General features: G+C 38.8%; 1 protein-coding gene across 1 annotated transcript in view; it reads right to left on the bottom strand.

Annotated features, from left to right (window-relative positions):
• The window catches only part of LOC119899930 (tau-tubulin kinase 1-like), a 19,879-nt gene extending 8,158 nt beyond the window's left edge, over nt 1-11,721 (bottom strand). Inside the window, exon 1 of the mRNA XM_038714755.1 lies at nt 11,620-11,721. Within this exon, the coding sequence (XP_038570683.1) occupies nt 11,620-11,721 (102 nt within the window). The remainder of the gene's footprint in view (nt 1-11,619) is intronic.
• Nucleotides 11,722-13,247: the final 1,526 nt, after the last annotated feature.

Here is a 13,247-nt window from a genome sequence, read left to right as displayed (position 1 = left end):
AGGTGAAAATTTTATTTATTATAAATGATTTCATTGAAAAACTACATACAGTCCTCTCCAAAAGTATTGGAACAATAAGGCAAATTCCTTTTTTTTGTTGTTCACTGAAGCCATTTGGGTTTTAAGATCAAAAGATGAATGAGACAAGAGTTCAGATTTCAGCTTTTATTTTCCTGGTATTCACTGTTACGCCCGGCCTAGGGGGCCTGAGCGCAACATGATGTCTCCTCTCTTTTCCCCACTCCCCATAAATCATCAAGGCTACGGATATTCTGACGGTTAATGTTAGATTTATTCACAAATGGTATAGAAAACCAGACATCAGGGAGCTAGGCCAAAACACAACAAAACCACCTTTCCCCATCCCATAATTAATCCTACAACAAAATAAAATACAAAAGGAAGAACAAATACTTAACCTGACTCCTGCCAGAAAACAGGAGAAAACAATATTCAAAATAATGGCGCTCTCCCCTACTGTTTTCCAACATCACACCGCTAACTTCCAGCACATAGGTGAATACAAAGGGTAAGATTATACACCAGGAGGTTTTCCCCCAGAACACCCCGTCTGGCTGGGGAGGTAGGGGAAAGGGAGGAGAGGCCGCGCCTCCACACAGGTGCCTTTATACAGCAAATCCTCCAGACCAATCCGCTGTCCACCATCTGTAACACAGACAAACAAAACAGCTCCTCCCTAAGGTAGGGAGGGTAACAGCAGGCAAAATACACATCATTGAGACTCACATCCAAACCATATGACGCAGGTCATAACATTCACATGTGTTAAACAAGTTAGGACATTTCGCCGTCTGTATTAGACCACAGCATTCTTAGATGATCAAAAGTTATGGCACAAATATCTTAAAGTAAATAACATTTAAGATTTGGTGCCAATCCTATTTTAATATGGTATTACATAAAAATAACATATTATTTGAAAAGTTTCAGTCTGGTTTTAGAAGTACCACAGCACTGAGACTGCCCTGCTTAAAGTCACCAATGACCTTTTAATGTCTCTGATGAGGCATGTGCTCAGTCCTGGTGCTCCTGGACCTTAGCGCTGCTTTTGACACCAATGATCACACATCATGTTAGACAGACTGAGGCACTGGGTGGGGATCTCTGGTACTGCCCTAGAATGGTTTTCATCCTACCTGTCAATAGGAAGTTTTGCGTGTCTGTAAACAACTAGTCTCTTCGTTCTGTCCTGTTAAATATGGTGTGCCTCAGGGGTCGGTCTTAGGACCCATTTTGTTTTCCTTGTATCTGCTTCCCCTTGGACATATTATCCATAACATGGCATTTCTTTTCATATTTATGCTGATGAACACATATACTTGCCCGTCAGATCCACAGACCCTGGAACGCTGAGTTCACTTAACAACTGCCTTTGTGAAGTTAAAAAATGGATGTCATAATTTCCTCCGCTGACTCAGACAAAACAGAAATCCTGGTCATCGGTCTCAGCAGATGGCAAATCAAATACTGCCATCTGCTGGTTCCCTAGTAAATCACATTAAGCCTGTGGCAAAGAACCTTGTGTTTGGTTTGATAGTAATTTAAATTTCGAGCAGCACACCACAAAGCTTGTTCAATCATGTTTTTTATCAACTTAGAATATAGCAAATTCGATCTATGTTAACTTTTAAGGACACCGAGACCATTTTACACGCCTTCATCTCATCACGCCTGGATTATTGCAACAGCCTTTTCACCTGTTTAACCCAAAAATCTATTGATCGACTCCAGACTGTCCAGACTCAGCTGCCAGGCTTTAACCAGAAAAGAAATATGACCACATTACTCCTATTTTAGCTTCATTACACTGGCTCACTTACACTGGTTTTAGAATTGACTTTAAAATTCTATTGATCACTTTAAAGCTCTCATGGCCTCTCGCCTTGTTATATTTCTGAACTTTTAGTCCCATACACCAGCACGTACCTTGAGATACTCAAGGTACGTGCCTTATTATTATTAAATAATGTAATAATATCATTGTCATTATATTATTTTAATATAAGTTTATAAAAGTAATAAAAGTGTTTTTTGTGTACTGTAAAGTGTTACCTGCAAATGGTCATTCTCTTAAATAAGAAAAAGTTGTTGCTGTAGCTGGAATATTTTTTTCAGATGTCTTTTCTTAAAATTGAAAATTATTTCCCAGAAAGAAGGCATTTTTACTTTCTTGAATTCATGCAAAGCAGTATGGGCTTTGTTTTGGTCACTGAAAATAATAAATTGGAACATCAAAAGCATTTACTTAAAAAACCTTTGTAAGAGTAGTCTATAAGATTAAACATATTTGTTTCCATGGTAACTGTTACACATTTACATTTACATCAACCAACACAATTACATCAACAAACATTTGCATTTCATTTGACCAGCAGGCTTAAAAGCAGTTAATATGACAGTGTTTCCATTGATGCCTAGATAAATGTTTGATAGTTATATAAATATAGTGTATGAGTTGTGAACATGAGAGAGCTTAATATGGACAGGTTATAATCTGAGGCCGCCAGCCAACCGTAATATTTATATGTTAACAATAAGGCTTAATATGGAGGAGCACTGTCCGTGTGTGTATGTGGGGATTTAGAGCCAATATATTTATATGTAGAAAGGCTCTGTTCCAAGTGTTGATGCCAAAGTAAGAAAGCTGAGGTAGTGAGCAAGTCTGTGTCTTCCTTTCTCTCTCACTCTCTTAGTCTCTCTCTCACACACACACACACACTATGCCCAGTGGCAGACAAAAGTGTTTAAGTGTGTATTTGTCTCAGTGCCAGTTTCCTTCCATTAGAGAGACAAAGCAGCTGGCATCCAAATCCTCATATAACCTGTAGCATGGTAAACATCCAGAGCCTTTTGAAACATGTGGCGTGGTCAAACACTCAAGCGTAACCCCATGTAACCCGCATCTCATCCAGAGCCCTTGATAAATCTGTGTACAACACAACACATGACCAAGACAGGAAGCACCCCTTTACTTTATTGATATTCACCTTTATTTAGGTGCATTTGTTAAGGTAAATGTGATGACTTATGACATGCATCTTGTAATTTCTTTAGGAACTATATTCTGTGTCCTCAGACACATTGCCTCATCAGGAATCATATCTGTGTTCCAGCCCTGGTCGTATTTCGGCCATGTTTGTTTGTGTTTTGTGTGGCTGAGTTTATGTTAGTGTGTGCTCTGTGTCTTTATCTTTGAGGAGTCTCTTTCTGACTGGCTGTGTTACTGGGTTTGGCCTGGGGAGTGTCCACTGCTGATTGGTCCATTCGCAACATCCTGCCTTTTAAAATGCCTGGGTTTCCAGCAGTCCAGTGACAGCAGTCTGACAGCAGCACAATCGGTTCTGTTCTCGGCCTCCAAACCGGTTTTTTTTGTTTTGCGTGTTAGATCTGTGAGAGCTTGTTGGGCCTAGTGCCTTTGTTTTATTGTAAGTAAGTGTAAATTTGTGTAAATAGAGAATTGTGTCTTGTCTCTCGTCTGAACTTTTACTTCCTGTCTTTGTATTTTCCTTGGTTGATAATAGCACCTGTCCTAATGTGTCTCACCTGTGTTCTTGCCCATCTGTCCTATATTTAAGTCAGTGTGTTTACCCCGCGTCTTTCGTCAGATTGTCTCACTCCCTTAATTCTTTGTCAAGCATCTATGCCTGATTACATGTACATTTATTCATTTAGCTGACGCTTTTATCCAAAGCGACTTACAATTGTTATACATGTCAGAGGTCACACGCCTCTGGAGCAACGAGGGGTTAAGCACGTCTTGCTCAGGGACACATTGGTGGATGGGTCACAGTAGGATTGAACCCAGGTCATTGCGCCATCACCACCCTTTTTATCTTGTCTTTTTCATTGTGGATTGTGTATCATGGTCTTCTTGGTTTGGATTTTGGACTTTGGATTTTCCTTGCCTGCAGTGGCTGCTGTCAGACTGGCCTTGGGAGCTTTCAACCTGTGGCAAGGGTTTTGTCGACAGAAGATCTGATGAAACTTTTCCTGAGAGGCTTGCTCAGACACAGACGCAAGTGTATTTTATGTCACAAGCCACCTTCGAACCTCTTGATCAGGTCTTATTTAAGTGTCTTTCAGCCCAAACTGCCCTGTTTATGGCCTTGACTTCTGCTAAGAGAGTTAGTGATTTATTCAATTCAATTTTATTTATATAGCGCCAAATCACAACAACGGTTATCTCTGAGTGCTTTTCATAAAAGAGCAGGTCTAGACTCTGTGATGTTATTTACAGAAGCCCAACAGTTCCCACCAAGAGCAGCACTAGGAGACAGAGGCAAGGAAAAACTTCCTTTTAAGAGGCAGAAACCTCGAGCAGAACCATGACTCAGGGTGGGCGGCCATCTGCCTCGACTGGTTGGGGTGAGAGAGAGAGAGAGAGAGAGAGAGAGAGAGGAGAGAGAGAGAGGGGAGGGAGGCAGCCTACACAATATACACACAGAGGTACAGACAGTAAAGGTGATGTTGCTATAGACTAAATGAAAAATGGTACAGATATTTATAGTAGTGTTAATGGTAACAATCATAATGTTAATGATTATAATAACAATAATAACAATAGGACTAGTAACAATAGTCGTTGCAGCAGAGGGACTACCAAAGGGGAGAAGTCGAGTTAGTAACATGCAATAATGGGATGAGGTTGCATACAGAGGGAGAGAAAGTAGAGGAGAGAGGAGCTCAGTGCATCATGGGAAATCCCCCGGCAGTCTAGGCCTATAGCAGCATAACTAAGGGATGGTTCAGGACTCACCTGAGCCGGCCCTAACTATAAGCTTTATCAAAGAGGAAAGTCTTAAGCCTACTCTTAAATGTGGAGATGGTGTCTGCCTCCTGAACCCAAACTGGAACCTGGTTCCACAGGAGAGGAGCTTGATAGCTGAACGCTCTGGCTCCTAGTCTACTTTTGGAGACTCTAGGAACCACAAGTAACCCTGCATTCTGGGAGCGCAGTGCTCTGGTGGGGTAGTAAGGTACTATGAGCTCTTTAAGATAAGATGGTGCTGACCATTAAGAGCTTTGTAGGTAAGAAGAATGATTTTAAATTCTATTCTGGATTTTACTGGAAGCCAATGCAAAGAAGCTAAAACAGGAGAAATATGATCTCTTTTCCTGGTTCCTGTCAGAACACGTGCTGCAGCATTCTGGATCAGCTGAAGAGTCTTAATGGACTTTTTCGAGCAGCCTGATAATAAGGAATTGCAGTAATCCAGCCTAGAAGTAACAAATGCATGGACTAGTTTTTCTGCATCATTTTTAGACAGGATGTTCCTGATTTTCGCAATATTACGTAGGTGAAAAAAGGCGGTCCTTGAAATTTGCTTCATGTGAGACTTAAACGACATGTCCTGATCAAAGATAACTCCAAGATTCCTCACAGTGGTGCTGGAGGCCAGGCGATGCCATCCAGGGAAACTATATCTTTAGATAATGCGTCACGAGGTGCTTAGGCCCAGAACAATAACTTCAGTTTTATCTGAGTTTAACATTAGAAAATTACAGGTCATCCAGGTTTTAACATCCTGAAGGCACATTTGAAGTTTAGCAAACTGATGAGTTTCATCTGGTTTGATCGATAGATATAACTGAGTATCATCTGCATAACAAAGCTTATGGAATATTTCCTGATAATATTGCCTAAGGGAAGCATATATAAAGTGAAGATGATTGGTCCGAGGACAGATCCTTGAGGAACTCCATGACTAACTTTGGCATGCGTGGAGGACTCATCGTTAACATGTACAAACTGAAATCGATCTGATAAATAGGACTTAAACCAGCTTCTTTAATGCCAATGAAATGTTCCAGTCTCTGCAATAGGATCTGATGGTCAATGGTATCAAATGCAGCACTAAGATCTAATAAAACCAGTACAGAGACAAGTCCTTTGTCTGATGCAGTTAGGAGGTCATTAGTAATTTCACCAGTGCTGTCTCTGTGCTATGATGAGCTCTAAATCCTGACTGAAAATCCTCAAATAAACAATAAATATTGCTCTGTAGAAAGTCACACAGCAGCTAGCAACTGCTTTCTCCAGAAGCCTAGAGAGAAATGGAAGGTTAGATATAGGTCTATAGTTTGCTAAAACATCTGGATCAAGTTTGGGCTTTTTCAGAAGAGGTTTAATTACAGCTACTTTAAAGTACTGTGGTACATAGCCTGTTGATAAAGATAGATTGAGCATATTTAGTATAGAAGTGCTGACTAAGGGTAAAACGTCTTTAAGCAGCCTAGTCGGGATGGGGTCTAAGAGGCAGGTTGATGGTTTAGATGAAGAAAGTTAGTTGGTAAAGACTGAGGGAAGCTAAGCAGTCTAAACATCTGGTTTTACAACCACATGTACAATATAATTTTTAAGACTATCTTGCCAAATTAAACGAGAATTTTCCAGTTTGGTGGAACGCCAATTCCTCTCAAGTTTCCGCGACATTTACTTTAGTTTGAGTTTCAGTATTATACCATGGAGCTAACCGTCTTTGTTTTATTATTTTCTTTTTTAGAGGGGCTACTTTTTAGAGGACCAACTAGAAGCCACACATATTGGCACAACAGCATCCTGGCTCGGAAATTTACATCTGTCCACTGCAGAGGCACTGTCCACAACCTGCAGGACGATATAAATTAGTGTATTAGTATAATATTATAACATTAAATAAAAAGACTAATGTTCATTTAATAGTTTACTGTAATCATTATAATTTCATGTAATGGTGATATATTTAGCTTAATTCCAGTTGGACAATAGAACAGTTTCCTTTTTTTTGGTTGTTTTGATTCATTAAATCCTTTTGCAAAAAATAAAGGTGTATATAGTGGTTAGTCTCTAATTTGTTAATGCTAACTTTTCAATGACCATAGCCATGATCTGAAATAAACTTTGTTCACTGCTTCATGTTAGCTTCGCAGCAGCAGGTGTAGCGGCAGTTGCTAACCACAACCTAGCTAACGTTAGCTACATTACTTGCTGTGTTGTTTTTTGCTCTATATCATGATATTTGACATGGAGTTGGATTTCTCCATCATCACTTACTCCACCTTCAAGGGTGCACCTGGCTAATGTCTGTCTGAACAAAACCAGAGAGTGTTGTGCCCACATCTTTACAGAGACCTCCATCAACATCCCAAGATCAAGCAGTCGTCGGGCAGAGCGTGTTCCAGAGCTGACAGAGTGCAGATGAGAGGAGGGGCCTCTGTCTCCATCGATGATGCTTAGTGCTCAAACGCAGTCAAAGTAGATGGACAGTGGTGGTTTCCCAATTGTCAGACTTTTTATGTAAAGACGAAATCACGTTATCATCACTATGTTTGTACTGCTGCTAACATGCTAGCAGAAGGAAAATAAAAAAAGTGCACTGCATTGTTTCCAGTGTGTATACGTGTATGTATATATGAATATAAATACATAACTGTATGGGTCTATATATTCTTTTATTTTATTTTATGTTATCCTATTCTAATATAAATGTAATAATATGTTATGTTATGTGTGTACCATGAAGGGACTACAAACATTCATAGCCTTGTATGATGATAAATAAATTACCTCGATCCTTTAACCTTGATTTCAGTCTGGAGTGCAGATGAATGTGTGTGCATGGCTGGGGTAGAGCTCATGGGGCCTGCTTATTTTACTGTGAGCATTTGTTTTGTCTTCCAAATACATTTAGCTACCCTGGGTTTTTGTTTACAACCTGCCTTATCGTCTGACTGCTCCTGTTTCCTGCCCTATTGGACCTATTTCAAGTGAAGTAGCCGGGTCCTGAAATCTCAGCAATTACTTTGGTGAGTACAATTTATTTATTACTGACAAATAATGATAATAATGATAAATAACAGATTTTCTTCATTTCAAAAAGCATTTTGCTACTGTTTATACTTTATTTATATATATATTTTTAAAACAATGTCTTACACTACAAATCTATGAGCCGTAACAAAGTATATACACAAAACATAACATTGGAGGTTTATAAATGTGGACTTATAGACACATACCCAAAGTGCACAAAATTAGTTCTTGATGTTTTTATATATATATATATATATAGCAGCTCTGAATTGACTAATGCGTTGCTGTTCTTGTGTGGATGCAGAAGTATGTTTGTGTGTGCACAATGGATAAGAAATGATATCTTAACTCTTTCCACAATGAGCTCACTGAAACACACGTGCCTTGTGTATTTGTGTGTGTTTGTGTGTGATGGAATAATTTAACACACACTTGGACCCACAGTCTGGTTCCCATGGTGTTAGTAGTGGTAGCGGTGCAGTGCAGGAGATATGAATGTGTGTTATGTGTGTGTGTCAGAGAGAGGTGCCTGTGTTATCAGCAGAGCAGTAGGAAGGTTATGCTACACTAACAGGAATGTCTCTCATCAGTCCTGACACAGTCCAGCTGTCTCTCTTTCCCCCTCTCTTTCACTCTCTCTCTCTCACACTCGCACACACAAAACATACAATTAACAAATTAACATACACATTTACAATATAAAACTATAAAATATAAAGTGGAATTCATGCACACTCCCCTATGATGTAACTCACTCACTATGCTGCCATGACTGACCACATAAACACACCAAAATCTGCAGTTTGGGAGTCCAACTAGATCCAAAACACACGGCCCATCAGTGTGCACAGCCAGCAGCATTACTACGTGGCAGAATCACAGCTGAAAACAACATTGAAAATACTGACAGACTGATGTAGATCATTTGTTACAGGTAAAAACTAAAAATGTACGGCAAAGATAAAAGACACAAATCGATGTTTTGGCAAAACTAATGGTCATTTGGAGTTCTCCACTTTTCTTACAGCAACTGAGTTTGATTCAGAGTTGTATCTTTTTTACTATATGACCATTTGTTTTGTATTTATGAGAAGAATAAAAGGATCAGTGTAAATGTGTCTCAGCTATACATTTACGTTACGTTGGCAGTGTTGTTGGTTTAATCTCATGGTCTGTGTGCACCCAGACAATTTGGCCCCAGCATCAAAGATTATGCATCAACTCTATATCCACTTGTATGTGTTATTACATGTATTGATGGGCTGCGTTTTGTGTATATTGTAGTATGTGTGCTGCAATAAACACAGTTGCAAGTGTTGTTTCATTCATGCAATGTTTCATTTAAAAAAAGGACTATTTTTTGAACGAACTGAACCGAATCACTTCTTGAAACAATCCGTTCATTTCTCAGTCAGTTCAGTGAGCAAACCTGCAGGGATACACTCTCACTGAGTGAGCGATTTAAGTTCATTTGTTCACTGGAGTGGACTTTACTGTGTTCAGATACACAGCTCGGGCTGCTAACATTTAGCTACAATGATTCAACGACATTGGTCTGGACTGCAATCCAGATATATATCACACAATCTAGATTGATGCGTAAGGCCAGCAATATGAAAAAACATCTTAACATTGGCCATCCTCAAGTGATGTATGACTTTTTTGGTCCCTTTCTGAAACTACATTTGAGTCACATTAGGGAAGATTCACTTAATGGACCGCTTACAGCAACCAAAACTCAGCGTATTTATGACCATTTAGGTATTATATTAAGATTGACTAGACATCTGATCCTTTGATGTTGTTATTTCCTGTATGTGTGGAAATGTTTTAGTCTGAAAAGGAATATTTCTTGTTTTGGTATTTGTAACCAGGGAAATGAACTGTTAAACATTTACCAAAAAGGCTCACTGTATGAGGTAACCTCCAAGCAGAAATATATTTTGGGTATCTTGGATTTCCTGTTCACCTACCAGTGAGGGAAAGTCCTCTAGGTTTACAGTAATTAGTGGGTGTGTACCAGCATCAGATCAGTCTTAGCATTCTGTATAGTATGTATGTATGTATACTCTATGCAAGGGCGTCACTTTGTGTTGAAAAGTGGTGGGGGCAGATTAAGGGGCTCAGATTAGTGGTGTGAAGAGACACTTAGCTCACGAGACATAACGATACGTGATATTAGGTTCACGAGAACGAGACGAAAAGATCCCTAAATACTGTTTTACAGGTATACTCAATGCTGAGTTAGAGGCGCGGGGGGTCTGTGGGGACCTCCCTCAGGTTATTTTGATCATTAAAGACTTAATTTCTTGGATTCTGGTGAAAGTTTCTGCACCAATTTATGGTGGAGATGTTTTTATTTATGATAAAGGAAACACAATAATTCCGGTAGCACGTTACATTTCAAAATATATAAATATAACAGAATCCAAGTCAGTGCAGCTCTCAGTCCTTCTGTGCTGCTTTCACATCTGTTTCTCCTGAACATCAACTTTTCTCATGTAATATCATCCCTGCTGAGGCAGCACAGATGTTGGCATGATTTAGTCTTCCCACCTGTTTTGTCATGTTCACAAGGAGAGGATGGAAAACTTGGTCAAAAAGAAAGCATGTTAAGAAGTTGTTAAAGTTCACATTTTTGGGTCATTTTATAATCAGTAGCTTGTTTAGTTTTTTAGCTGAAGTCTCTTTTTTTTGGACATTTGTTTCTTCTATATTTTAATTGCATTGCATGTTTTCTTAATGTGCAAATTAACTTTTCTAAAGGCACGTTCATTTATTATTTACCTGCAAGCTATATTTCAGAATATATTTTTTAAGAACAAATTATGCTTTAAAAAAGTGATGGGGACAATATCAGCTATTTCAAAAAGTGGTGCGGACATGTCCCCAGTGTAAATGACACCTATATGTAAATGCCCTGCACTCCCCTAAAATACAGCATCTTCATTGAATTTTAAACCCCAAATCTATTTTTGCATGAAGATGTCATTCATCAGAGATTTTGGATTTCTGGATTTTCGCTCCTCATAGTGCAGAAAGACTGCATTTAACATCATTTTAATTACAACACACTTGTCATAATTGTTTTCTTTACGAAAGTAGAGGTTTATTATTAGTATTGCTAAAGGTACTACATAGGCGTAAACATATTTTTTTCACAACGTCTACAATGTGCCTTCAGGTGTGCATTTTTGTCAGTTAGTTGTCGCGGCCTTGTATAAATAAGCGCGAGCTGCAATTGTTCAACCGGAGTCTTACGATGGAGCATTAGTGATATAAGTGTTTTTTCTTTTTTCTTACTGATAATATGTCATTATTTAAGTACCTTAACTGTTACAGTAAGAATTATGGCCACTGTTGAATGGTAAAAGTTTTCAAAATAAATGACAAATGTTATTATCAAATTTAATTAAGTTTTCCCTGGTAGACCGAAAACATACTAAAACTATGACCCCAAAACCGAAGTACAGTGTCTGAGTAGCACAAGGGATGTACCCAAATCCGTCAAATAATGGCATGGAAATGTTAGTTGAACAGATCCAGATAATGATGTCTCTGTACGCCTCTAAGTGGCACACATATTCTCAATTAATCATAGTGTGTGCATGTAAGTAAAGTATTTTTTAACTGCTGGGTCAAAAATGGCCCAAAGACAATCTTTGAGAATATAATAACATATATTTAACATGCTTTTACCAATGTGAATTTTTATGGGGAGAGAGGGGGGGTTAGCTCCACACTTTAAGTGTGTGCATGTGTGTGTCCGGCTAGGGTGGAGGTGGTGGTAATGGGGTCACACTTACCTGTTTTAGTTCCATGAAGATGATGGCGCCCATCAAACCAAACACAGGAAACTGATTCGGCTTAACAGAGTAATCACTGGCGCCAGACGTGGCAGAGGGCATGCGTCTGTGTCTCTGACTCTGTGTGGAACCTCCAGATAGCAAACAAATACCAACAGTGACAAAATCATTTTATTTTATTTATGATTTTAGATATCCTGCCTTCATATGATGCTCATCAGTTATATGACTTGCCATGATGTAAACAACACATTTATTTATTTCAGATTTAGTCCTTGACTCTAAGCAGAGCAGGGTTTACTTTGATTGTAGCTGGATGAACCATTTACTACAACATTTGAAGAAATATTAGATTTCCATAGCAAACCAATGTGAGTTGCTCAAAAGTCCTGTCCTTTTGAAATATCCTTAAATAATAATGGTTTTATCCTTACGTACATTTCAAATCCCTAAAATAGATCATGGCAATAAATGAGCTCATGCATAATACACAACAATAGTTTTCACCATGGTTAAGAGAGGTGATTGTTGATCCTGAAGTCTGTTCATTCAATGTGTTTGTCAGTGAAAACTGCTCAAGTCAGCCTTTAATAAGACTTTGCTCTTAAATGACATGTTGAATAAAACAATTAACACAGAGAAATAACATCTACTTACCCAGTAGTGTTTGCTGAAAAGAAATGATGTGGTTTAAAAGTACTTAGTTCTAATATGAAGTCTCTGTAGTCGGTGTTTAAAGTACATTAAGTTGTTGCTCTTAGCAACTACCTCATTAGGGTGGGTCGTGTGACCTGTTGTCATCCATTATCTTATAACGGGCTTGTTTAGACTACAGAGACAAAGAGGCAGAAAGAGAGGGAGGACTGGAGTGTGTGTGCCTTTTATAATTTGGTGTGGCTCCAGTCTGACACCTCTTAAATGGCTGTCATCAGAAACCATATGTTACACACACACACACACACACACACACACAGTATTTAGTAGTAATAGGCCTCTAAGCAGTAATCTGTCTACAGCTAAATCCTCTTCTCTTTAAATAGCCGGGGCCCCCAAACAGCCAGAAATGACCTGCTCTTTTGCTCTTTTTGTCTATCTGAATATGTGGAAAGATGAAAAATGACTGCTTGGCCCACATGCTTGTTGTGTTTACCAACACTTTATTTATTATCATATTATGTCCATAGAATAGTAGATTTGCATGTATTTGTAATTGTCTATGTATTTGATATTTCACAGCAGGTGTAGCTGTTAGTAGGTTTTTCTCTTAAAGAACTTTACGAGAAGGAGTTAATGAGTCACATGATTATTGGGTCACACAGGATAAAAAGTCTTTGCCTTGTGTAGCATTGTCAGATCTTCGCCCATATTACCATGCATGAATGAATTATCATGGTTTGGGGTTCGACTTTTATTATTTCCTGTTTTATTTTGAAAGTGTCTTGTGTAATGTCGCTTCCTGTCTTTGTGTGTGTGTGTGTGTGTGTGTGTGTGTGTGTGTGTGTGTGTGTGTGTGATTGTCTTCCTCACCCTAATTACTTTCACCTGTCCCTCGTTACGCTGGGCAGGTAGTGTATAATAAATCAAATGCTCTGACACAAAAATTGCACTGATGCAGGACTGCAATAAGC

This window comes from Micropterus salmoides, unplaced genomic scaffold (genome assembly GCF_014851395.1).
Source record: "Micropterus salmoides isolate LMB-PRFRI ecotype aquatic unplaced genomic scaffold, ASM1485139v1 Ms_hic_scaffold_12, whole genome shotgun sequence".
In the NCBI taxonomy this organism is placed as follows: Eukaryota; Metazoa; Chordata; class Actinopteri; order Centrarchiformes; family Centrarchidae; genus Micropterus; species Micropterus salmoides.
Note: the sequence above shows the minus strand (reverse complement) of the source record. Positions and strands in the feature narration are given on the sequence as shown.